Raw genomic sequence first — 18,393 nt, 5'->3', positions numbered from 1 at the left:
CTCGTAAAATTTTAATTTCCATTTCCTTTCTTTTTCTTTTCTTTTTTTTTTTAATGCATTCTCCTGTTTGATTTTATATTCTTTTATATATCTACTCTTCGTGTCATTATCACCTATCCTTTTCCTCGATGAAGTCGTAAGTCTTTTGAAGGTAGTGGGTGCCGGTCAGGAAAGATTCTTCTCGTTCTCTTCTCTCTATCTCTTCTCTCTCTCTCTCTCTTTCTCTCTCTCTCTCTCTTCCTCCCTCCCTTTCTTCTTTTCTTTCGCCGAGAAGGCGAGTGCCGACGATAACGAGCTGCGAGTAAATTTGCTGCCATTAGCCGCGCGAAAATAAAGGACGAGAGAGATATTAAATTAGCGGTTTGCCGGCTCCTACTACCACATCGTGTCTTCCTCAGGGCCGCATTTGATTCTCGTCGTTTCGGTTTTTCCTCTTGTTTTAAGATTAATCGGTATCGATGTTTCGTCTGGCCGATAACGATCAACAAAATGTTTCCTTGGATATTGTTCCACGTAAAAAATGAATGTTTTTCGTTTTGATATTTTTAGATCTTGATTGTATTCTACTTTAAGAGCTTGATCTAACCAAATACTTTTTTTTTCTAATATTGCAACAATCGAGACTTTTCCTGGCATTATTTTCTATCCTCCAAACTTTGGAGCTTTTCTTATTTTGTTTATCTTTTCGTTTCATTTTTAGAGACGAAACGTAACAACGAATATTTGTTTTTCACCTTCCTTTTTTTGTATCGAGTATGCTCTCTTTCTTTCTCTCTCTCTCTCTCTCTCTCTCTCTCTCTCTCTCTTTCAGTCTCTCTTTCTCTCTTTCTCTCTTTCTCTCTTTCTCCCTTCACTCTATCTTTCTCTCTATCTCTCTCTTTCTTTTCTTTGTAAGCCAATGAAACATTTGATCCTTTTCATTTGTAACTGCTTACTACAATCGATTGGACAATGTTCGAGATTCTTCCTAACACCAGTTTCCATCGTCAAGATGTCAGAGCTTTCAAGCTAGAGTTTCCTTTTTCAGAACGAAAAACGAAAGCAGAGTAGATCGGAGAAGAAGAAGTAATAGAAGTAGTAGTAGTAATAGTAGTAGTAGAGTAGTAGTAGTAGTAGTAGTAGTAATAGTAGTAGTAGCAGTAGTAGTAGAGTAGTAGTAGTAGTAGTAGTAATAGTAGTAGTAGTAGTAGTAGTTGTAGTAGTAGTAGTAGTAGTAGTAGTAATAGTAGTAGTAGTAGTAGTAATAGTAGTAGTAATAGTAATAGTAGTAGTAGAAGAAGAAGAGTAGGAGGACACGAGGTCGGCAGTGACCTCAACGTCCGTTCGGATCTCGTTCGGATCTCCGAAAGATCTCTCGACTTCTTCTCTCGCGTGCACTTTGGCGACTAACGAGACGTTTTCCCTGCGAGCTGGATTTATCGTCGAACGCGAGCTCGACGTCCCGCCAACGAAAAGAGAGAAGAGAAGAGAAGAACAGTCTCTCTTTGCCAGTTGTGCTTAGAAAGTAAAGGATAAGCTATGCCTGTTTGCTACTACCTGCCTACTTGCCTTCTTGCCTGCCTGACTGCTTGCTTGCTTACTTGCTTACCTTTTTCCTGAGATTCGCACGTCGTGAACTCGTTTTTCGCGCTAATCGTTCGCTCGTCCACTGACACTGATCGCGCGCGCACTCTTACACACATTCCACTCTCTTTTTCTCTGTCGTGTAGTCCATCGTTGGTTCTTCGTTCAACGGAACTTCGTAACGCATTTCAAACTCGACTTCCGACGACTTACAAACTTCCCGAGTTTCTCTATAATAGCGATGGTTCCTCTATAATAAGATGGATCGTGATCGATCGTGAACACGGTTGTTACTTGTTTTTCTTCTTTTTGATTTGTTTTAATACATTTCATTGCGATAATATTTCAAACGATAACGTAAGAAACATAGCTTACGATATTTTTTAATAATAATATTTATTGAAATTAGATAGTAATGTAATTAATAATAACATTATATCTTTCGTAAGAGATATTGAGCATTATCGTTTTGTGGTTTATTATATGAATCATCAATGATTCATTTTATTCTGTCATTGAAATTCAAAGAATAGAAAAAGAGAAGAAGTTGATAGAGTTGATTTTAGTTGATAGAGTGATGTTGCATCAAGGGCAAATACAATAGTCAAGTTTTAAGATAGCCTCTTATAAATCTTCAATTTTCAATGTTCCATTTCTTTTCAGTAAGAATGTTTTATGCAAAAAATGTTTAATTAATCAAAGTAGAAAAAAAAGAAACAGAGAAAGAGAGAAAGAGGGAAAGAGAGAGAAAAAGAGAGAGAGAGAGAGAGAGAGAGAGAGAGTGAGAGAACGAAAAAAAAATAGCAGGTACGTCTAGAAAATCCGACAAAATCTTGGAATAGTCCCCTCGATGAGAAAAGGATCGTTCTTGGAACGTAACGCACGAGCTGACTTTCATTCTCGACGTGAACAAATTGCGTACAAGACTTGGACGCGCGTACCTATGCTCGAGGATACGATCCACGAAGGTAAGAAAGGCACGCTAGTGTTTCTCTTCTGTCTCGGTGTAGAGGAGGGTAAATGAACGAGTAAAAATCATGGAGACGATAGGGTGGGGTGTGTTGAAGAAGAAAAAAGAGAAAAAGATATATATATATATATATATATATATATATATATATATATATATATAGAGAGAGAGAGAGAGAGAGAGAGAGAGAAACAGAGAGAGAAGTCGCGTATCTTTCGTTGATCGAAGCGCGTATTTCCAAACAATGCGCGAGCAAAGCTTGCTAGAAAGGAACGAAAGGACGAATGTGAAGAAGAAGCAGAAGAAGAAGAAGGAGGAGGAGAACAAGAGGAAGATGAGGAGGAGGAGGAGGAAAAGGAATGGTTTGGCAAAAAGGAAAAGGTGAAGGAGGTGGAGATGTCGGTGTGTGGAGAGAGAGAAAGAAAGAGAAAGAGAGAGAGAGAGAAAAGAGAGTACCGAAGGATTGGTCGAACGGTTGGCAGAGTGGTGAACCTCTCGACCAATCGGTATCGTCTGGCCTCCTCCGGTTTCTGGACCCATTCATAGATCAGCACGCTTGGAGGAGGACTTCGAACTGGTGGCGAGGATCGAGAGATCTTTGTCGATCTTATGCACTTACTCTCTTTCTCTCTTTCTCTCTCTTTCTTCTCCGCGAGAAGAAATAGAGGGCAAGTCGCATGGCGGCTCCATCGCGGCTTTCAACGATTGGCCAATTATCCATATGGATCTGAGAGAAAGAAATAAAGAAAAAGAAGGATAAAGATAGAGATAAATAGATAAATAGAGAGATAGAGAGAGAGAAAGAGAGAGAAAAAGATACTCTCACGTTTCTCCTGCAGGACGGTAAAATTTATAACGCGATCCGAGAAACGAAATCTAAGAACAAATGAAGAGAAGACAGGATGAAGATGCTCGATTCCATGCTACGAGAGTAGTTTTCTCGATAATCGTTGAAATTCTTCGGACGATCGATAGAATCGATTGTGTATCCTTAGTCGCACGTACTTACTCGTTCCATACGTGGCAAGTGTATCGAAGTTCTGTTTCCCGAAAAAAAAAGAGAAAGAAAGAAAGAAGGCGAGAGAAAGAGAGAGAGAGAGAGAGAGAGAGAGAGAGAGAGAGAGAGAGAGAGAGAGAGGGAAAGAAGGAGTAAGGGTAGGGGAAGAAGAAAAAGAGAAAGGCACAGTGGATGCGATTTTAGCAAAGGGACCCAAGAACGCTATATCACAAGCAACTTGCCATGTTTGGAGGAGAAGGAGGTGGAGAAGGAGAAGGAGGAGAAAGAAGAGAAGTAGGAGAAGGAGGAGAAAGAGGAGAAGGAGGAGAAAGAGGAGAAGGAGGAGAAGAAGAAGGAGGAGTCGCTTGAAACTAACAACATTTTCCCTTTTTCGTGTAAGAGAAGTCAACGATCGCTCCTCCTATCCGAGGACTCTACTTCTGTCTTTCTCTTTTGCTTTCGTATTACCGATTCGTATTAACGATTGTGGAAGAAATATTCGGTTAAACTATATAATGTGAAGAGTTTTCTTATAATGTAAAATTCATATACAATTTCGTTATCATCATTAGCATAATAACCATGTAAAATTTAATTATTTATCATCATTGTCGTCTTCGTATTCATCGTCATTGCCGTCATCATCATCATCATCATCATCATTATGAAAAAGAGAGCGAAGTGAGCAGGTGCAGAAAGAAAAAGAGAAAGAGAGAGAAGGAGTCAAGGTAGTCGTTCGATAAATCTCGATGAGAACTACCTACCGTCTTACACGGAAAGAGCAAGAGGCCTGTTCGCAGTCGCGGGATGGCCTTCTAATAACACGCCTCGGCCTTCGCTCCGGGGGGTGGCGAACGGCACATGGAGAACGGCACATGGCGAACCGCACATGGCGAACGCCGAGTGAGCCGCTTGATTACAGGATGCCACTGGATGACGTGATATTAGCGTAATGAATACCGATCGGTACTTTGTGAGAAAAAGAGCGGGAGCGAGAGAGGGGAGAAAGAGAGAGTGAGAAAGAGAGGGGAGAAAGAGAGAGAGAGAGAGAGAGAAAGAGAAAGAGAGAAACAATCCCAATAATATATATTGTACGATAAAGGCAACAGGATGCCACCAATAATGCGTAAACTTCCTTCAGGCACGTGCGATCTAATATAATTACCGATATTAATTTAATTACCGAGAAATGGTTAATATGTACGATTAAAGGATGGTAAAGTCGATCAAAATGTTCGTTTTGAAATAAATACCCAACTTGAAAATCGTCTCACGTTCGTTCTTATCTTGTAATAACTGGATATTTTTGAAATTTTTTATAAGAACAATTTAAAAGGTCTTTTTTATCCATCCGATGCTAAATATTCCGACATAAAAGAAGGATATATACTGAAAGAATATTGTTTCAATGTTCCTTTTTCATTTTAAATTAAATAATAAAGCAATTCAATATCACGTTAGATATATCTTTAAATAGACTCAGTTAAAGCTCAAAGATCAAAATAGCTTTCCCTTCGATAATTAAACGGAAAAAAGGATTTTCGCGGACACGCACTTTTAAATGTGTAATAAATCTTTAAGATTAGCCAGCGTCAGTTCGACTCGTTGCATGTTACTTTTAACGGATCGAACGAGCGAGTTACAATGAGCAAATGAGAGAAAGAGAGAGAAAGAAAGAGAAAAAGAGAGAGAGGAAGAAAGAGAGAAGAAAGGGAGGCTTATGATTGAAATCACTCTGGTTGGGATTTTAAACGCGACTGATTGCGTTCGCAATCAGTGCTCTTTTGCGTATTTGAAAAAAGCAAGTAGGAAACGAGTTTATATCGTGCACGTGAAAGTATGTATGTACATTAACCTACCAATACCCTCATGGTTTAGTGTTACAAAAGAAAGGAATAGTTTTATAGCGATATTAAATGCTCTTTCGCGTGCGCCCACCCCTATAGAATTCGTCGAACTCGAAAAGAGTGTTACTAGCGGTTTTTTTATGTACCTACCGTACTTATTTTCCACGAAATTCATCGTTGAAAGTAGTCACTTTCAGATGATTTTAAGACATCGTTCAATCGGTGATTAAAAAATTCAAGCGCGTATAGCCGAAGGCACGATAAAAGGATGATTATGAAAGAATGTTTCGGTCATCGGAAACTCGCTGCCGATACTTGCTAAATAATCCTCCTGAAGCCGTGGAACCGTCATTAATTGCACGATACAACACGATCGTGCGTGGAATTCGCATGGAAACGTGATGGATCATCTCAGTCCGTCGGATCGCAGTAGGTAGGGTAGGTAGGTAGACAGGTAGATATGTGAGTAGGTAGGTATCAAGCTACCTACCTACTTGAACGTTCGACTTGTCGTGTCTGACCGTTGCCGGATACAGTCGAAGAAATCGTTTGTAGAATATAATGAGTTCAAGAGTTCTTAAAGAGTGATCGCTATCGATTCGTCATACTTCTTATTTTGTACAATGACTGCTCGATGTTTCGACCATCCTCAAATACAGTGTATGCCGAATGTCCTGATGATCGAAAGCATCGATGTCTCTTTAACGAAATATCCCTATCGAATAATAATGTAATTAGAAACGCGATAATGCTAATGTCAAGTGAATCTTAAACAATAGCTTATTATTAATCATTACATAACTCGAAACGAATTAATTATTTATTCGACTGAGATTATTTTTTATCGTAGAGACACTTAAACTCTGACAGGATCATCATGGAGAGAAGATGTGTAAAAAAATTATGATTAATTGATAGAAACAACCGGAAAAGAAGCGAAGAAAGAAAGAGATAAAGAAAGAGAGATAGATAGATAAATAGATAGAGAGAGAGAGAGAGAAAGAGAGAGAGACACCTAGGTTAGCAAATAATCCAGAAAGATTTGGATCATCTCACAACGAGCTCGAAATACGCTCGAGATTGGTTCCCTGAAAGAGTCGAAGATCGTTAGCAGGCAGGCCAGTTTCGCTGGCTCAAGAGAGAGAAAGAGAAAAAGAGAGAGAGAGAGAGAAAGAGAAAGAGTGAGAGAGAGGGGTCTATGGTTGGACCGATGGTGGTGGTAGTAGTGGTAGTGGTGACGAGAAGGATGAGGGTGCGGCAAGAGGGGTGCAAGAGGATAGTGGGAGAGGCACGACAGCCGAAGCTATGCGGATCGAGCTTATCTCGAACTCGCAGACGCGTCGCAATCGATATATCTCGCGAAGGCTTCTCTCGATAGCTGCCTAGCCGTTTCCCTTTCTCTCACTCTCTCTTCCTCTCTTTCTCTCTCTCTCTCTCTCTCTGATTTCTACCCTCTCGCATGTACCACCTATGCTTTCGAAAAGAGAGAGCGAGAGAGAGAGAGAGAGAGAGAAAGTCAGAGGGAGTGTGTTCAACGTTCGCGAGGAAATACACATGGCCGTAAAAACGAGCGAGGTGCGAACGCGGGGTAACGACGGCAACGACGACGACGACGACGAAGCGAACCGCTAGCTCCCTTTGCAGAAAAGATCAATTTTAGATTCGTTGCGATTTATAACTTCCTCTAATATGGCACCGATATCGTTTCTCGCTCGTTCTCTCTCTTTTCCTCTCTCTCTCTCTGTCTCTCTCTCTCTCTCTCTCTCTTTCTCTCCCTCTCTCTCTCTCTCTTATTCTCGCGCATTTCTCCTTCTATCTCCATCTTTTTCCGTGTGCACCTCTTTACCCAACCCTTTCTTAAACTTCCTCTTATTCTTCGTAAACGATCATCGATATTCATTCGAATGTAAAATGTTCAAAAAAAGGAAGAAAGAAAGGCAAATTAAAAAATTGAAGAAATCAAAGAAATTAAAGGGATTAAAGAAAAGAATGAAGAGAAAGGAAAAATCGAAGGAATCGTGCTCGAAATCTTTGCACATGAAAGGGTAAGACAGAAAGCTTCACTTAGACTCGATCTCTTTTTCTCTTCCTTCTTCTCGGCCTAATTAGAGATCGTAAAATATATAGTCACGAGCTTGGCCATAAGAGCGACAGAGAGGAAGAAAAGAAACAGAGAGAGAGAGAGAGAGAGAGAGAGAGAGAGAAAGAGAGAAAGAGAGAGAGAGAGAGAGAGAGGGAAAAAGAAAGAATGAAGAAATTAACATACGGGAGGGTGATTTATAATTACCGAAGACACACCACAGCGATTCGACGCACGCAAATGCAACTATCGTCCAGGTTTGAGAATCGTTTTGCACCAGACGCTGATTAACATATCTCCAGAGCGGTCGGACACCGCACGCCGGGGATAAGTTTAACACGTTCCACCTTGAGAGAGATCATTCGTGCTCGGTCTTGTGTATATCCGCGTGTGCACGTTCCTCGTCTCCGAACATGGTCAAAGAATATACATAAGACTGAAAGAGAGAAAGATAGAAAGAAAGAAAGAAAGAGAGGTGGGGGGATTTTGCGATCCTTTTCTCGAAGTTCCACTACCTCTCACGAGGACCTTCGATATCACGCGAGAGAGTGCAAGAGAGAATGAGAGAGAGAGAGAGAGAGAATGAGAGAGAGAGAGAGAGAGAGAGAGAGAGAGAGAGAGAGAGAGGATCGTCTTGTTCCTCTCTATATCTTCGTATTCCTGCATTCTGATCGTATGAATGTAACTGGATCGCAAGGGAGGACGATCGTGGTAATCGGAGAAGAACAGCATCTTCCTTTCGTGTTTCTTCGACTTTGAATCTCGATGCGCGGATAATTAAAGAGAAAGAAGAAGGTGAGATCGAAAGAGACAGAGAGAAAAAGAGGGAGAGAGAGTTGAGAGTGGAGAAGATTAATTTATAAAATATAATTGCCGACAGCTCGTATAAATACTTTCTTTCTCTTTTTTCTTCCTTTTCTTTTCTTTTGTTTTTCTCTTTTTTTCCTCGTAATTTATCGACTTCCTTATCGTCCACTTCTCACCCTTTTTACTTTCACACGAAACGAAGACTAAGAGCACTGCATTCGAAGATATATATATATATATATATATATATGTATTTTTTTTGTATTATTCTTTCTTTTTATAACAAATGTTGATATTCCTGTGAATCGATTTAACAGAATCGGACCACAGCAGCAAGTATTACACGAATCTCTTCGATTTCTACTTGCCGACGTGTTCTCGTCGTTAACGTCGAATCGAAAGTGCGATCAAGAATCGCGACGGGAGTTCCTCGTCCTCCTCTACGTCTCATATCTGCGATATCTCACACTCTACATACACAAACGCATATACGTACTTCGTGTTTCTCTATGTATGTAACCTGGACGTAAAGGCATACCTTAGGCGAAGAGCGTATACGTAAACAACGAGCGCAAGTTCCGTTATCAGCGAAGCACAGCGTCGTTCTCTCTCTCTCTCTCTCTCTCTCTCTCTCGCACACGGGAATCCTTCGACGACGATGGTGGTGGTGATGGTGGTGGTGGTGGTAGTGGCAGAGGAGGTGGAGGTGGTGGCGGCGTCTTTATCGCGGATGGTGGCGCGTCCCGTTATCAGGCGGCCATTAGAATATCTAAATACCACCCCCGCGCCCCAATCTCGCTCTCACCGAGCAACTATCCTTCCATCCCCTGTTACGGGGTAAAACGCGAGCTACCGTTGGGAGTATCGTCTATCACTTAGATACAGCTTTGGAGAAGACTCTGATTAGATGAATTATTAGATTTCGTGAAAAGTTTTCTTGGATGATGTTCTTTTTTTTTGTTTCTTTGTATTATTATTTAATATCTCTATAAAGCGATAATTAGTTGTTTTTCTAAAAAGTTGGTTTTTCTTTTTTTTAGTTTTAATAACACTGTTTTATTTTATCGTTAAGGGAATAAAATGTTTTGATGAACACTTTATATCGTTAATAATCAAAGAAAAATGATGACAAAAAGTTTGCTTATCAATTCATATTCGTCATTTCGTTTTAATTGGCATTAAAAAAAAAATGGAGGTAAACATGTTTGTTTATGAAAAAATCAGAAAGTAGAAAAAAGAAATCTTTTTTTTTCCAAGATCAAATGACATCTCCTTGTAATGAGATACATTCTATCAGATAAGACCTTATATTTCTGAGTGCCTTTTATTTGTTTTTTTTTTCGTAAGCAAAAAGAAAAGAATTATATCTGCATCCGAAGTTACGTTAATTTCTATGATCGAATTTTTTTTTCTTATCCTAACCCCTTAATCGAGTATGTACTTCCGAAAAGGGATCAATCAAGCATATGCGCGTGTTTGTGTATAAGTATGATCGAGAAAAAAAATTTTTTTATGTAGGTCAATAACGCGAAGCGAAGCATCTAAGAAATAAAAAGTAAAGCGAATTTTTTCGAAGTGACATTAAAGAGGATAGGTGTCTTAAAATTCTATACGAAAAGATACGCTGTATATATTTTTTTGTTTTTCTTTTATTCTTCTTTTTCCTCTTTTTTTTTTATATTCGCTCGTTCGTTCGCTCGCTTATAAAGGAAAGAGAAATAAGAATTTCTTCGCGATCTGTTACCACGGATAAGAAGTTTGTATTGAAGGCGACGAATCTCTTTCACCCACCCTCGCTCTTTCAGCACATTCATATCCGTCAATCTTGGCCGTCTTATCGTCTGACAGCAGCCTTTTCCCAGCGGCGGCTCCTCTTCTCTCTCTCTCTCTCTCTCTCTCTCTCTCTCTCTCTCTCTCTGTCTCTCTCTCTCTCTCTCTCGTGTGCGCTCACGCGTATTCATACCTCCCTTTCAACCGTCCGTCTTTTTATCTATCCCGTTATTGTAAAACATTCGTGTATCGAGTGTTTTCAAGAGAGAAACATTCAAAGGAGACGTTTAAATTTCCCGCTGTTTTCTTTTTTTTTCTTTTATTTCAAGATCGAAGATTTCATTTTTTTAATTGTAGGAAAAAATCATCATCGACAAATTTTTTAATATTTTGTAAACATATCAACAAGATGTTTAATTTCTTGTTCGTTTGATTCTCCATGGAGAATTTCGAGTGAAAAGGAGAAAACGTAAAAAGAGAGAAAGAGAGAGAGAAAGAGAGAGAGAGAGAGAGAGAAAGAGAGAGATGGAGACAGAGAAAGAGAGAAAGAGAAAGGGTGGTCTCGCGAAGGTAATCTCGTGCACCGAGTACTCTGCCTTAGAAGGGTTAAGTTGTAGAACGTCGACTGGCCGCCGAAGATAAGGACGGCCGAGGATCGTTCTCGTCGAGCCGCAGAATCCGCAGGACCCTTTAACCAAGAATGAGAGAGAGAGAGAGAGAGAGAGAGAGAGAGAGAGTGTGAGAGAAAGGATAGGGAAAGGGTGTCGCGAGAGGGATCCCCGGAGAAGCTCGACGACAGCGTTCCTTTCGCAAGAGCGCGAGATCTCTCGCGAGAGAACGTCGGACAAGACTGATAAAGTTATGCACGGAAGTACTGTGATTATGAAAACGAGACGGCCGTGAAAAGGGGCCAGCAATTTTCAAATCTCCTAACTACTTAATGTTCTACCACTTACTATATAATAATGATGATTGTTGAATGCATGCTTTTCTCACTTACCTGTAACAGAAATTAAAAAAAAATACAATTAGAAAAGTTTTACATCCCTAAAATTGTAGTAATAATATCAATATTATTATTATTATTTTTATAATTATTATTGTTATTATATTAGCTTAAATACTCATTTAAATTAATCGCAAATAGAATTCGTAGCAGGACTAACGTAGTTGATAAAACGTTAGGTTCATATTAAATTTACTTCGAATCCTGCTGAACTCTCTGTTCTCGCAGTCTCTTTTTCTCGCTTACGTTCTGATATTCTCTCTTTATCTACTCCACCTCTCTCTTTCTCTCTCTCTCTCTCTCTCTCTCTCTTTCTCTCCATCCTTCTCTTCTCGTTGGCTCTATCGGTTGGCATAAATCAGGCTCGCGATCTTAATAAATGCGAGAGAACGACGAAGGCAATGCCGGGAGAGGAAAACGAGGAAGAGTGAGACGGGACGAGTGAGAGCAACACAGTGAGTGAGTGAGTGAACTAGTGAGAAAGAGAGAGAGGAAGAGAAAGAGGGGGAGAAAGAGGGAGAGAGAGAGAGAGAGAGAGACCGAAGGGATGGCCGCGAACGAGGGATGTGTAGAAGGGTGGTATGAAACGTCGAGGTGGTTGGTAGGCAGCTAATATCCTCCTGCCCGTATCCCTAGGCTCATCTCAATAAATTCAATATACTTGTGTAAATCGGAACCCCTTCTACCCCCTCTCTCCAGCCATTTCATACCGGCGCTACGTCATCCCCTTCTCACACTGCGAGAGCCGCCTTCCAATGTCGTCCCTCTTTCCGTGGGACGGAGATGAGCTGTGCCAGCCCTCCTCTCCTACTCCTCCTCTTACTACTCTACCTCTACCTCTTCTATCCCTCTCTATCGGGCTCCACCCTACGTCTACACCCCTAGCGATAATGTATCGGTTATTGATTACCCGTAATGAGCTGCTCGCTTCAATTTTTCTACCTACTACCACTAGATATTCTCTCTCTCTCTCTCTCTCTCTCTCTCTATATATATATATATATATATATATATATATATATATATATGTGTGTGTGTGTGCGCGCGCGCGTGTGTGTGTGTGTATACATGTATATATATATATATATATACACATATATATCTACCTATCTTTCTTTTCACTCGAACGTGATAGGAGATATATACAAGAGCAATTTTTTAGACCGTTTTTCTGCACGTGATTTTTTTTCCTCCCTACCGAACGACAAGCGTTATCATTTAGGAAGGGTAAAGAAAAAAATAAATTTGATATTATATACCGCGAACGACTTTATATACGCATGTATGTGTGTGTGTGTGTGTGTTTGTGTGTAAAAATAAAAACTCACGCAGAACAAAGAGGCTTTCTTTCTTTTTTCTTTCTTTTTTTCTTTCTTTCTTCCTTTTTCTCTCTTTTCTTCGCGGACTCTCGCATTACCAACATGTACCAACATGTGCACGTATGTATGCATGCAAGTAAGTACCTAACTTCGCGAAGTACCTTCTCGATCGTGAAGGCCGAAGGAATTCTGCGTACGATCTTCGAGCGAGATCGAAGGAAGGCACATCGCACAATGGGCCATAAAGATACTTCGGGTCTTCGTGCATCCGCAGCATAATCCGGTCGGCTAACGACAATACGAAACGATCGAATTATACAAATTAGAACGTCGAACCCGGAAAGCAGCTCGTGGTGGAGGCTACTTCAAGCTGGAGAGGAGCCATTCGTCCTTGAACGTCGAAATACATTCTCGGTAGGTAGATCCGTTTTCTCTCTCTTTCTCTCTCTTGCTCGCTCGCTCGTTCGCTCGCTTTAAAATTCTCATCGTCCATCGTTCTATCGGTCCAAAAGCCATAGAGTACCTCGTTTTCATACGACACGCCTATAATCGTTCTTAGCTTCGTTAATGGATCTCCACTCGCTTGGTCGGGAATATCCTTCGAAGAGAAACCCTTTAAAAGTTAGTCGCGAAAGGGATGCTACAGGCACTCAGCCAGGAAGAACAGGAAGGCAGGGAGCCTCTCATTCTGCGACTCGTATATTTCCGGGCAATTTCTTAGCGATCAACTATAGTAGCAGAAGAGGGAAGGTCCTGGTTAGTTTGGATGAATGGTAGGAAGGTTACGTACCGAGAACTCCGCTATCTTCGTCTCGCTTTTACTAACACCATCCTTACTCAATATCTATCACCCTTCTCCATATCTACCTACCTACCTACCCCCGATTCTCCACCCCCTCCCACTGGCGAACCCGAACAACGAGCTTTTCATCGAGTCGTTAGTTAACGGCACGCTCGTAGAAACCCAGCAACTTCTTCCCTCTGAATTGGAGACGAGCCCGAACGCGTCGTCGGACTATCCTCGGAGCTATCGTCGTTAGAGTTATCGTTCGAATTATCGTGCCAACATTACGATTTTAAAAATATCAGGGCTAATGCGACTCTTACTCCCACTTCCTCTCCTTCTCTCTCTCTCTCTCTCTCTCTCTCTCTCTCTCTCTCTTTCTTTCTTTCCTTCTCCTTCTATAGTAATTTGTGAATAGTAGCCCAACTGCGATTCAGACACTCTTTCTATCCATTCTACAATGAATTACAATGATTAATCTTAAGGGAGATATCATTCGAGCGGAGGGGGACGATCGAATTCTTGATAAACGATCAAGGTTATTACGCTTTTTTTTTCATTTTTTCCTTTTTTTTAAATGAGTCGTAATTTATATTTTCTTCCTTTCCTCGAAAAACAGTGTCCTATCTATATCTCTATATCTCTCTCTCTTTGTCTCTCTTTCTCTCTCTCCCTCTTCCTCTCTCTTTCTCTCTCCTTCTCAAGTCCGAGTTACAGAAGAAGCTGCTAGCGAGATAAAAATAATAAATCATCGTGTGTGCAAGAGAAACGCGCGTATCCCAGACGCACATGCATTGCCGATTTCTCCGGTATCGTGGCCCGATACGGAAATGGGTATACGTAGGGAAAAAGAGAGGAAGAGAGAGAGAGAGAGAGAGAGAGAGAGAGAGAGAAGGAAGGAAAAACGGAGAGAGAGATACGCTCGTTTCCATCGGGACTATGCGCAACCACGCAGCAAACGCTGCCTCTATGAACCGTGTATGTGTAAGACTGTGTAACGTCTATCTAAATGTGTGTTTGTATATGTCTATGTATATATATGTGTATTGGTGTTACGTGGGGGATGGGTGCCAGAGGGTGTAAGGTTCGTATCTTGAACAGGGCGCACCGATTAATAACGAGCAGTCGTTACGATAGATAAGGAAGTGCTGCGACTCTCCCTCTTATTTCTTTCTCTCTTCGTAGGGAGGTGACTGGGGGAGAGGTGTTGGGAGGTTAGTAGGAAGAGGAATAGGACACTCTTTCTCCTTCTTCTTCTCTTTCTCTTTCTACTTTCGAAGAGGGAAAAAAAACGGGTCGCGTGAGATACGTCTAGTTACAACTAGATGATAACAGGCATCTCTATCTATTTCTTATATTTCTTTTTAGTCTTTTTTATATTTTCAGACATAAACGATCGAATGTTAATTTACAATATATTTCATCAATCATTTTTATGATTTATTTTTCTTTTTTTTTTCTTTAGATTCCGAATCATTTATCTTTTAATTCAGAATAAAATTCAGAAATTATAAATCGAGATATTGTTGAACTTGATGAAGAGAAAGAGAGAGAGAGGGAGAGAGAGAGACGAGAAAGAAAAAGAGAAAGATAAAAGGGTTGATTCGTTTTATTTCACAACGCTATCGACGCGAAGGCGATGCTTGGTTCCCACCGGGTAAAGAAAAATTCATCGTAATCAAAAAACTCGGTCTACAAGAACACGACGCCATACATACGTAGTAGATACATATGTACATAAATAAGTAAGTACATACACATACACAGACAAAAGAATATTTCTATAGAACGGATCTCTCTCCCTGGGCCACGAATTCTTCAGAATTCCGCGCCCGGTGACTGGCACTGGCGACCGCGTGCGCTTCGCGATAAGCTCTTATAACACACCAATCCACCGACACAAGTCCGATGACTATGACGACTACGACGATGCCATCGCACGGATTATTCGAGTCGACAACTTTTTGAGGATATGTATCGAGTGATACTCTCTCACTCACTCCACCTCTACCTCCACCCCAACCTTCCCATTATTTTCGCGCCGATTCTTAAACGGATTCATACTTATTTTTTTGGATTTTTATTCATATCCCAAATAAATAACGATATGTCCCTTTAGGATATTTACTCTAGATAATTATAAAAAACATTTTCTAATATCTTTTGTCCAAGAGAATATTATAATTATTAATAAAATTTCAATGATCTACTGAAACTTTAGTAGATTTATTGTAAATATTTTCTTTTTTTAAATAAGTATCATTTTATATAAATAACTACGTTCGTATATATGTCGCAGTTAAAGTAAAATGACGAAGATCGAATGATACATATCTGATATTTGAATAATAGGGTTAAAACGGTCCATCGGTAGAAAGAAAAGGAGGAAGATATATTTCTTGGTGGAAAGTCGAATTTTCAATCGATCGGTTCTTATCGTTCTACTCAGCTACACAAGAAACACGTATGAAATAGTCGGTAGGTTCGGTGAAGGAACGATTCGGATGATCTTTCACTCTCGGTGAAAGATACGAAACAGAGAACTCGCGTAACCGGGGCACAATGGTGAGATATCGTTGCCGGGCCATTACCTCTGTATCCAACAACGACCACGATGTAAGGTGGAAACGAATGAACGAACGAACGAACGAACGAACGAACGAACGAACGAACGAACGAAGACGGTTGGCTCGTCTACGATGTCGATGTCACACTTTGTCAACTTTGTATATCAATCAACCGGCAACCGTAATGTTCCTGGGATATGCTGAACGGCCGATAAAGAATATCGATGTGTGTGAAGCAAAAGAAAAGAAGAAAAAGAAGAAGAAAATGATGAAAACGAAGATGAGGAAGATGAAGAAGAAGAAGAAGAAGAAGAAGAGGGCGATGAGCCGAGTTTTTTGATAAAACAGGAACCCTCCGACAGACACGTAGGACACAACATCATACCTATCTATGTATAAACCAGGCGTGAATCTCGTCGGGGCTATTAACCACGAAAGGAAACGCAGCCGGTATCGATATTGCTACGGTATCGAGTATCGATGTAGAATACAAGCCTATCGGGACCGGATATTAATTCCATCGAAATATCTCTACGGAGTTAGAAGTGTCTAAACGAACGAAATATTAGCTCTATCTAGTGTTTCCCTTTCTCTTTGGTATAACCATTCGTATCTATCGATACGAATTGGAGATCGAATACTATAAAAATTATTATTATCGTCAAACGTTGGACAGACCACGAGTATTCTCTTTTTCTCATGGATCGTACTGATCTGCCACGGTGGTGCTGATGGCCTTAACGAAAAAGAGTAAAAAACGATCAAGCGAGAGAGAGAAAGAGAGTGAGAGAGAGAGAGAGAGAGAGAGAGAGAAAGATAGAGAGAGAGTCCTTCAGGGCTGCATCGAGATCGAGACGATGAGCACCAGGTGTATTGAGAGAGAAAGAGAGAAGACTGAACCACGAAGAGAGAGAGAGAGAGAGATTGAGGGGGAGAGAGAGAGAAGTAAGCTCTTCATGGTGCACATGGGGACGGTTCGCCGATGCAATGCAGATACGACCCCTACCTACTCTTCTCTCTTTTCCCTCTTCTTCCTCTTTCACGCACAGTCATTCATTCGACCTTACTCTCTCTCTCTTTCTCTCTTTCTCTCTCTCTCTCTCTCTCTCTCTCTCTCTCTCTCTATCTCTCTTTCTTTCCAGCGGAGCAGCAGGATGAGAGAACCCGAGATGCCCTCCTGCAGATACAAATGGGTACCTATGCCAACGGCGCAACCTGTTATTATACATTCCCCTATACAAACAACGTGTTAATCGGACCCACACCCTCTGCGTATCGTGCACCAAGCGCGACTCTCTCCCTACCTACCTATCTCCCTCCCTCCCATCCCCCCTTCCTGCCTCCCTTCCTTTTCGCTATAGACCGAGGGATATCCGATACTCTTCTTCGTCTTTGGTGAAATCGATTCATCGATCTCTTTCTTCCTACCTTTCTTTCGTTCGTATAACGTCGAACGATAGAAGACGTTTCAATTTTCGGATATTTAATGATCGTTTCTCTTTTTTTTTCTTTTCATCCTTTTCTTCTTTTTCATTAACGATATGAATTTTATTTTACCGTTAAAAGAAAAAAAAAAAAAAAAGAACTATCTTAAGTACGAATGATTTTTTATTGATTAGCTCGATTAAAAATGTAATAAACCATTTAACTGGGTTTTTAGTTATGAAATAAAACAATATTTATAATAATTTACATATGTAATATGTAAAAGTAAATTAAAATTAACCAAAATGCAAATATTCTCTGTGCGAACATCCGCAAATGTTATCAATATGCTCGAAGGGAAATGAAAAGAAAAAAAAAAGAAAAGAAAAAAAAAAGAAAAGAAAAAAAGAGAACGGACACACCCTCTTTGTACGTCAGCAAGATCGATACACGATCCTAAGAGCTCGAGAATAGATCATGATCGACGAGGAAGGAAGAGAGAGAGAGAGAGAGAGAGAGAGAGAGAGAGAGAGAGAGAGAGAGAGAGAGAGAGAGAGAGAGAGAGGGAGAGGAAGGGAGGGAGGAGGGAGGGGGAGAGAGAGAGAATTGCCAACTCGCCGGTTTCCCGACGTAGAGACTTATCTTCCTGACTCCGTTCGTAGCCCTCCCTCCCTCTCAACAACCCTCCCTGGCCGGCCGTTTCCGATATTAAAAATATCTACCGGTAGATAGGCGCTCGACTATCGGCATTCGAGCACTCGAAGGAACCTCTATTAAAAATAGCTATCTCTATCTGAAGCCGGGAGTGTGCACACCAACCAACAACATCGTTGCTTTCATGTTAGAAAGAGTGAGAGAGAGAGAGAGAGAATGAGAGAGAGAAAGGAGAGACAGAGAGGGAGGAGTTCTTTCTATCTCTTTCTATCTTCCGTGCTTCTCCACTAGCTGCCACCCCTCCTCTCTCTCTCTCTCTATCTTGGTCTCATAACTTTTGCGAAGAAAGGAGAAGGACAGACACGGTCTCGTGCAAGAACGTAAAAAGCACGATTTCTCAGAAGATACGGGATCTTATCGCGAACAAATGTTTGGCCCCGTTTTATCGGCGAGACTTATCGTTCTTCTTTCTATTTTTCCTTCTCTTTCTCTTCGTGTTGTAAGATCTTAGAAGAGAGAGAGAGAGAAAGAGAGAGAAATTGGACCGATTTTTTATTTTCATTTCGATCCTTGATGATCTCTACGTTGTTCCACGGAAGATTTC

The 18,393-nt window shown here is 40.7% G+C and overlaps 1 protein-coding gene across 6 annotated transcripts in view; it reads right to left on the bottom strand.

Moving 5' to 3' along the window:
- ush (Zinc finger protein ush) overlaps window positions 1-18,393 on the bottom strand; it is a 141,738-nt gene that overhangs the window by 19,817 nt on the left and 103,528 nt on the right. Inside the window, exon 1 of one of the 6 annotated variants that reach the window (XM_085656059.1) lies at window positions 12,521-12,909. The exons of the other annotated variants lie outside the window; for them this stretch is intronic. Within the exon in view, the coding sequence (XP_085512185.1) occupies window positions 12,521-12,602 (82 nt within the window). The 5' untranslated portion in view covers window positions 12,603-12,909. Of the gene's footprint in view, window positions 1-12,520; window positions 12,910-18,393 lie in introns of those variants that run through there. 6 annotated transcript variants of the gene reach the window in all.

The sequence above is a fragment of the Vespa mandarinia genome, chromosome 3 (genome assembly GCF_050613455.1).
Source record: "Vespa mandarinia isolate Hongniang chromosome 3, ASM5061345v1, whole genome shotgun sequence".
In the NCBI taxonomy this organism is placed as follows: Eukaryota; Metazoa; Arthropoda; class Insecta; order Hymenoptera; family Vespidae; genus Vespa; species Vespa mandarinia.
Note: the sequence above shows the minus strand (reverse complement) of the source record. Positions and strands in the feature narration are given on the sequence as shown.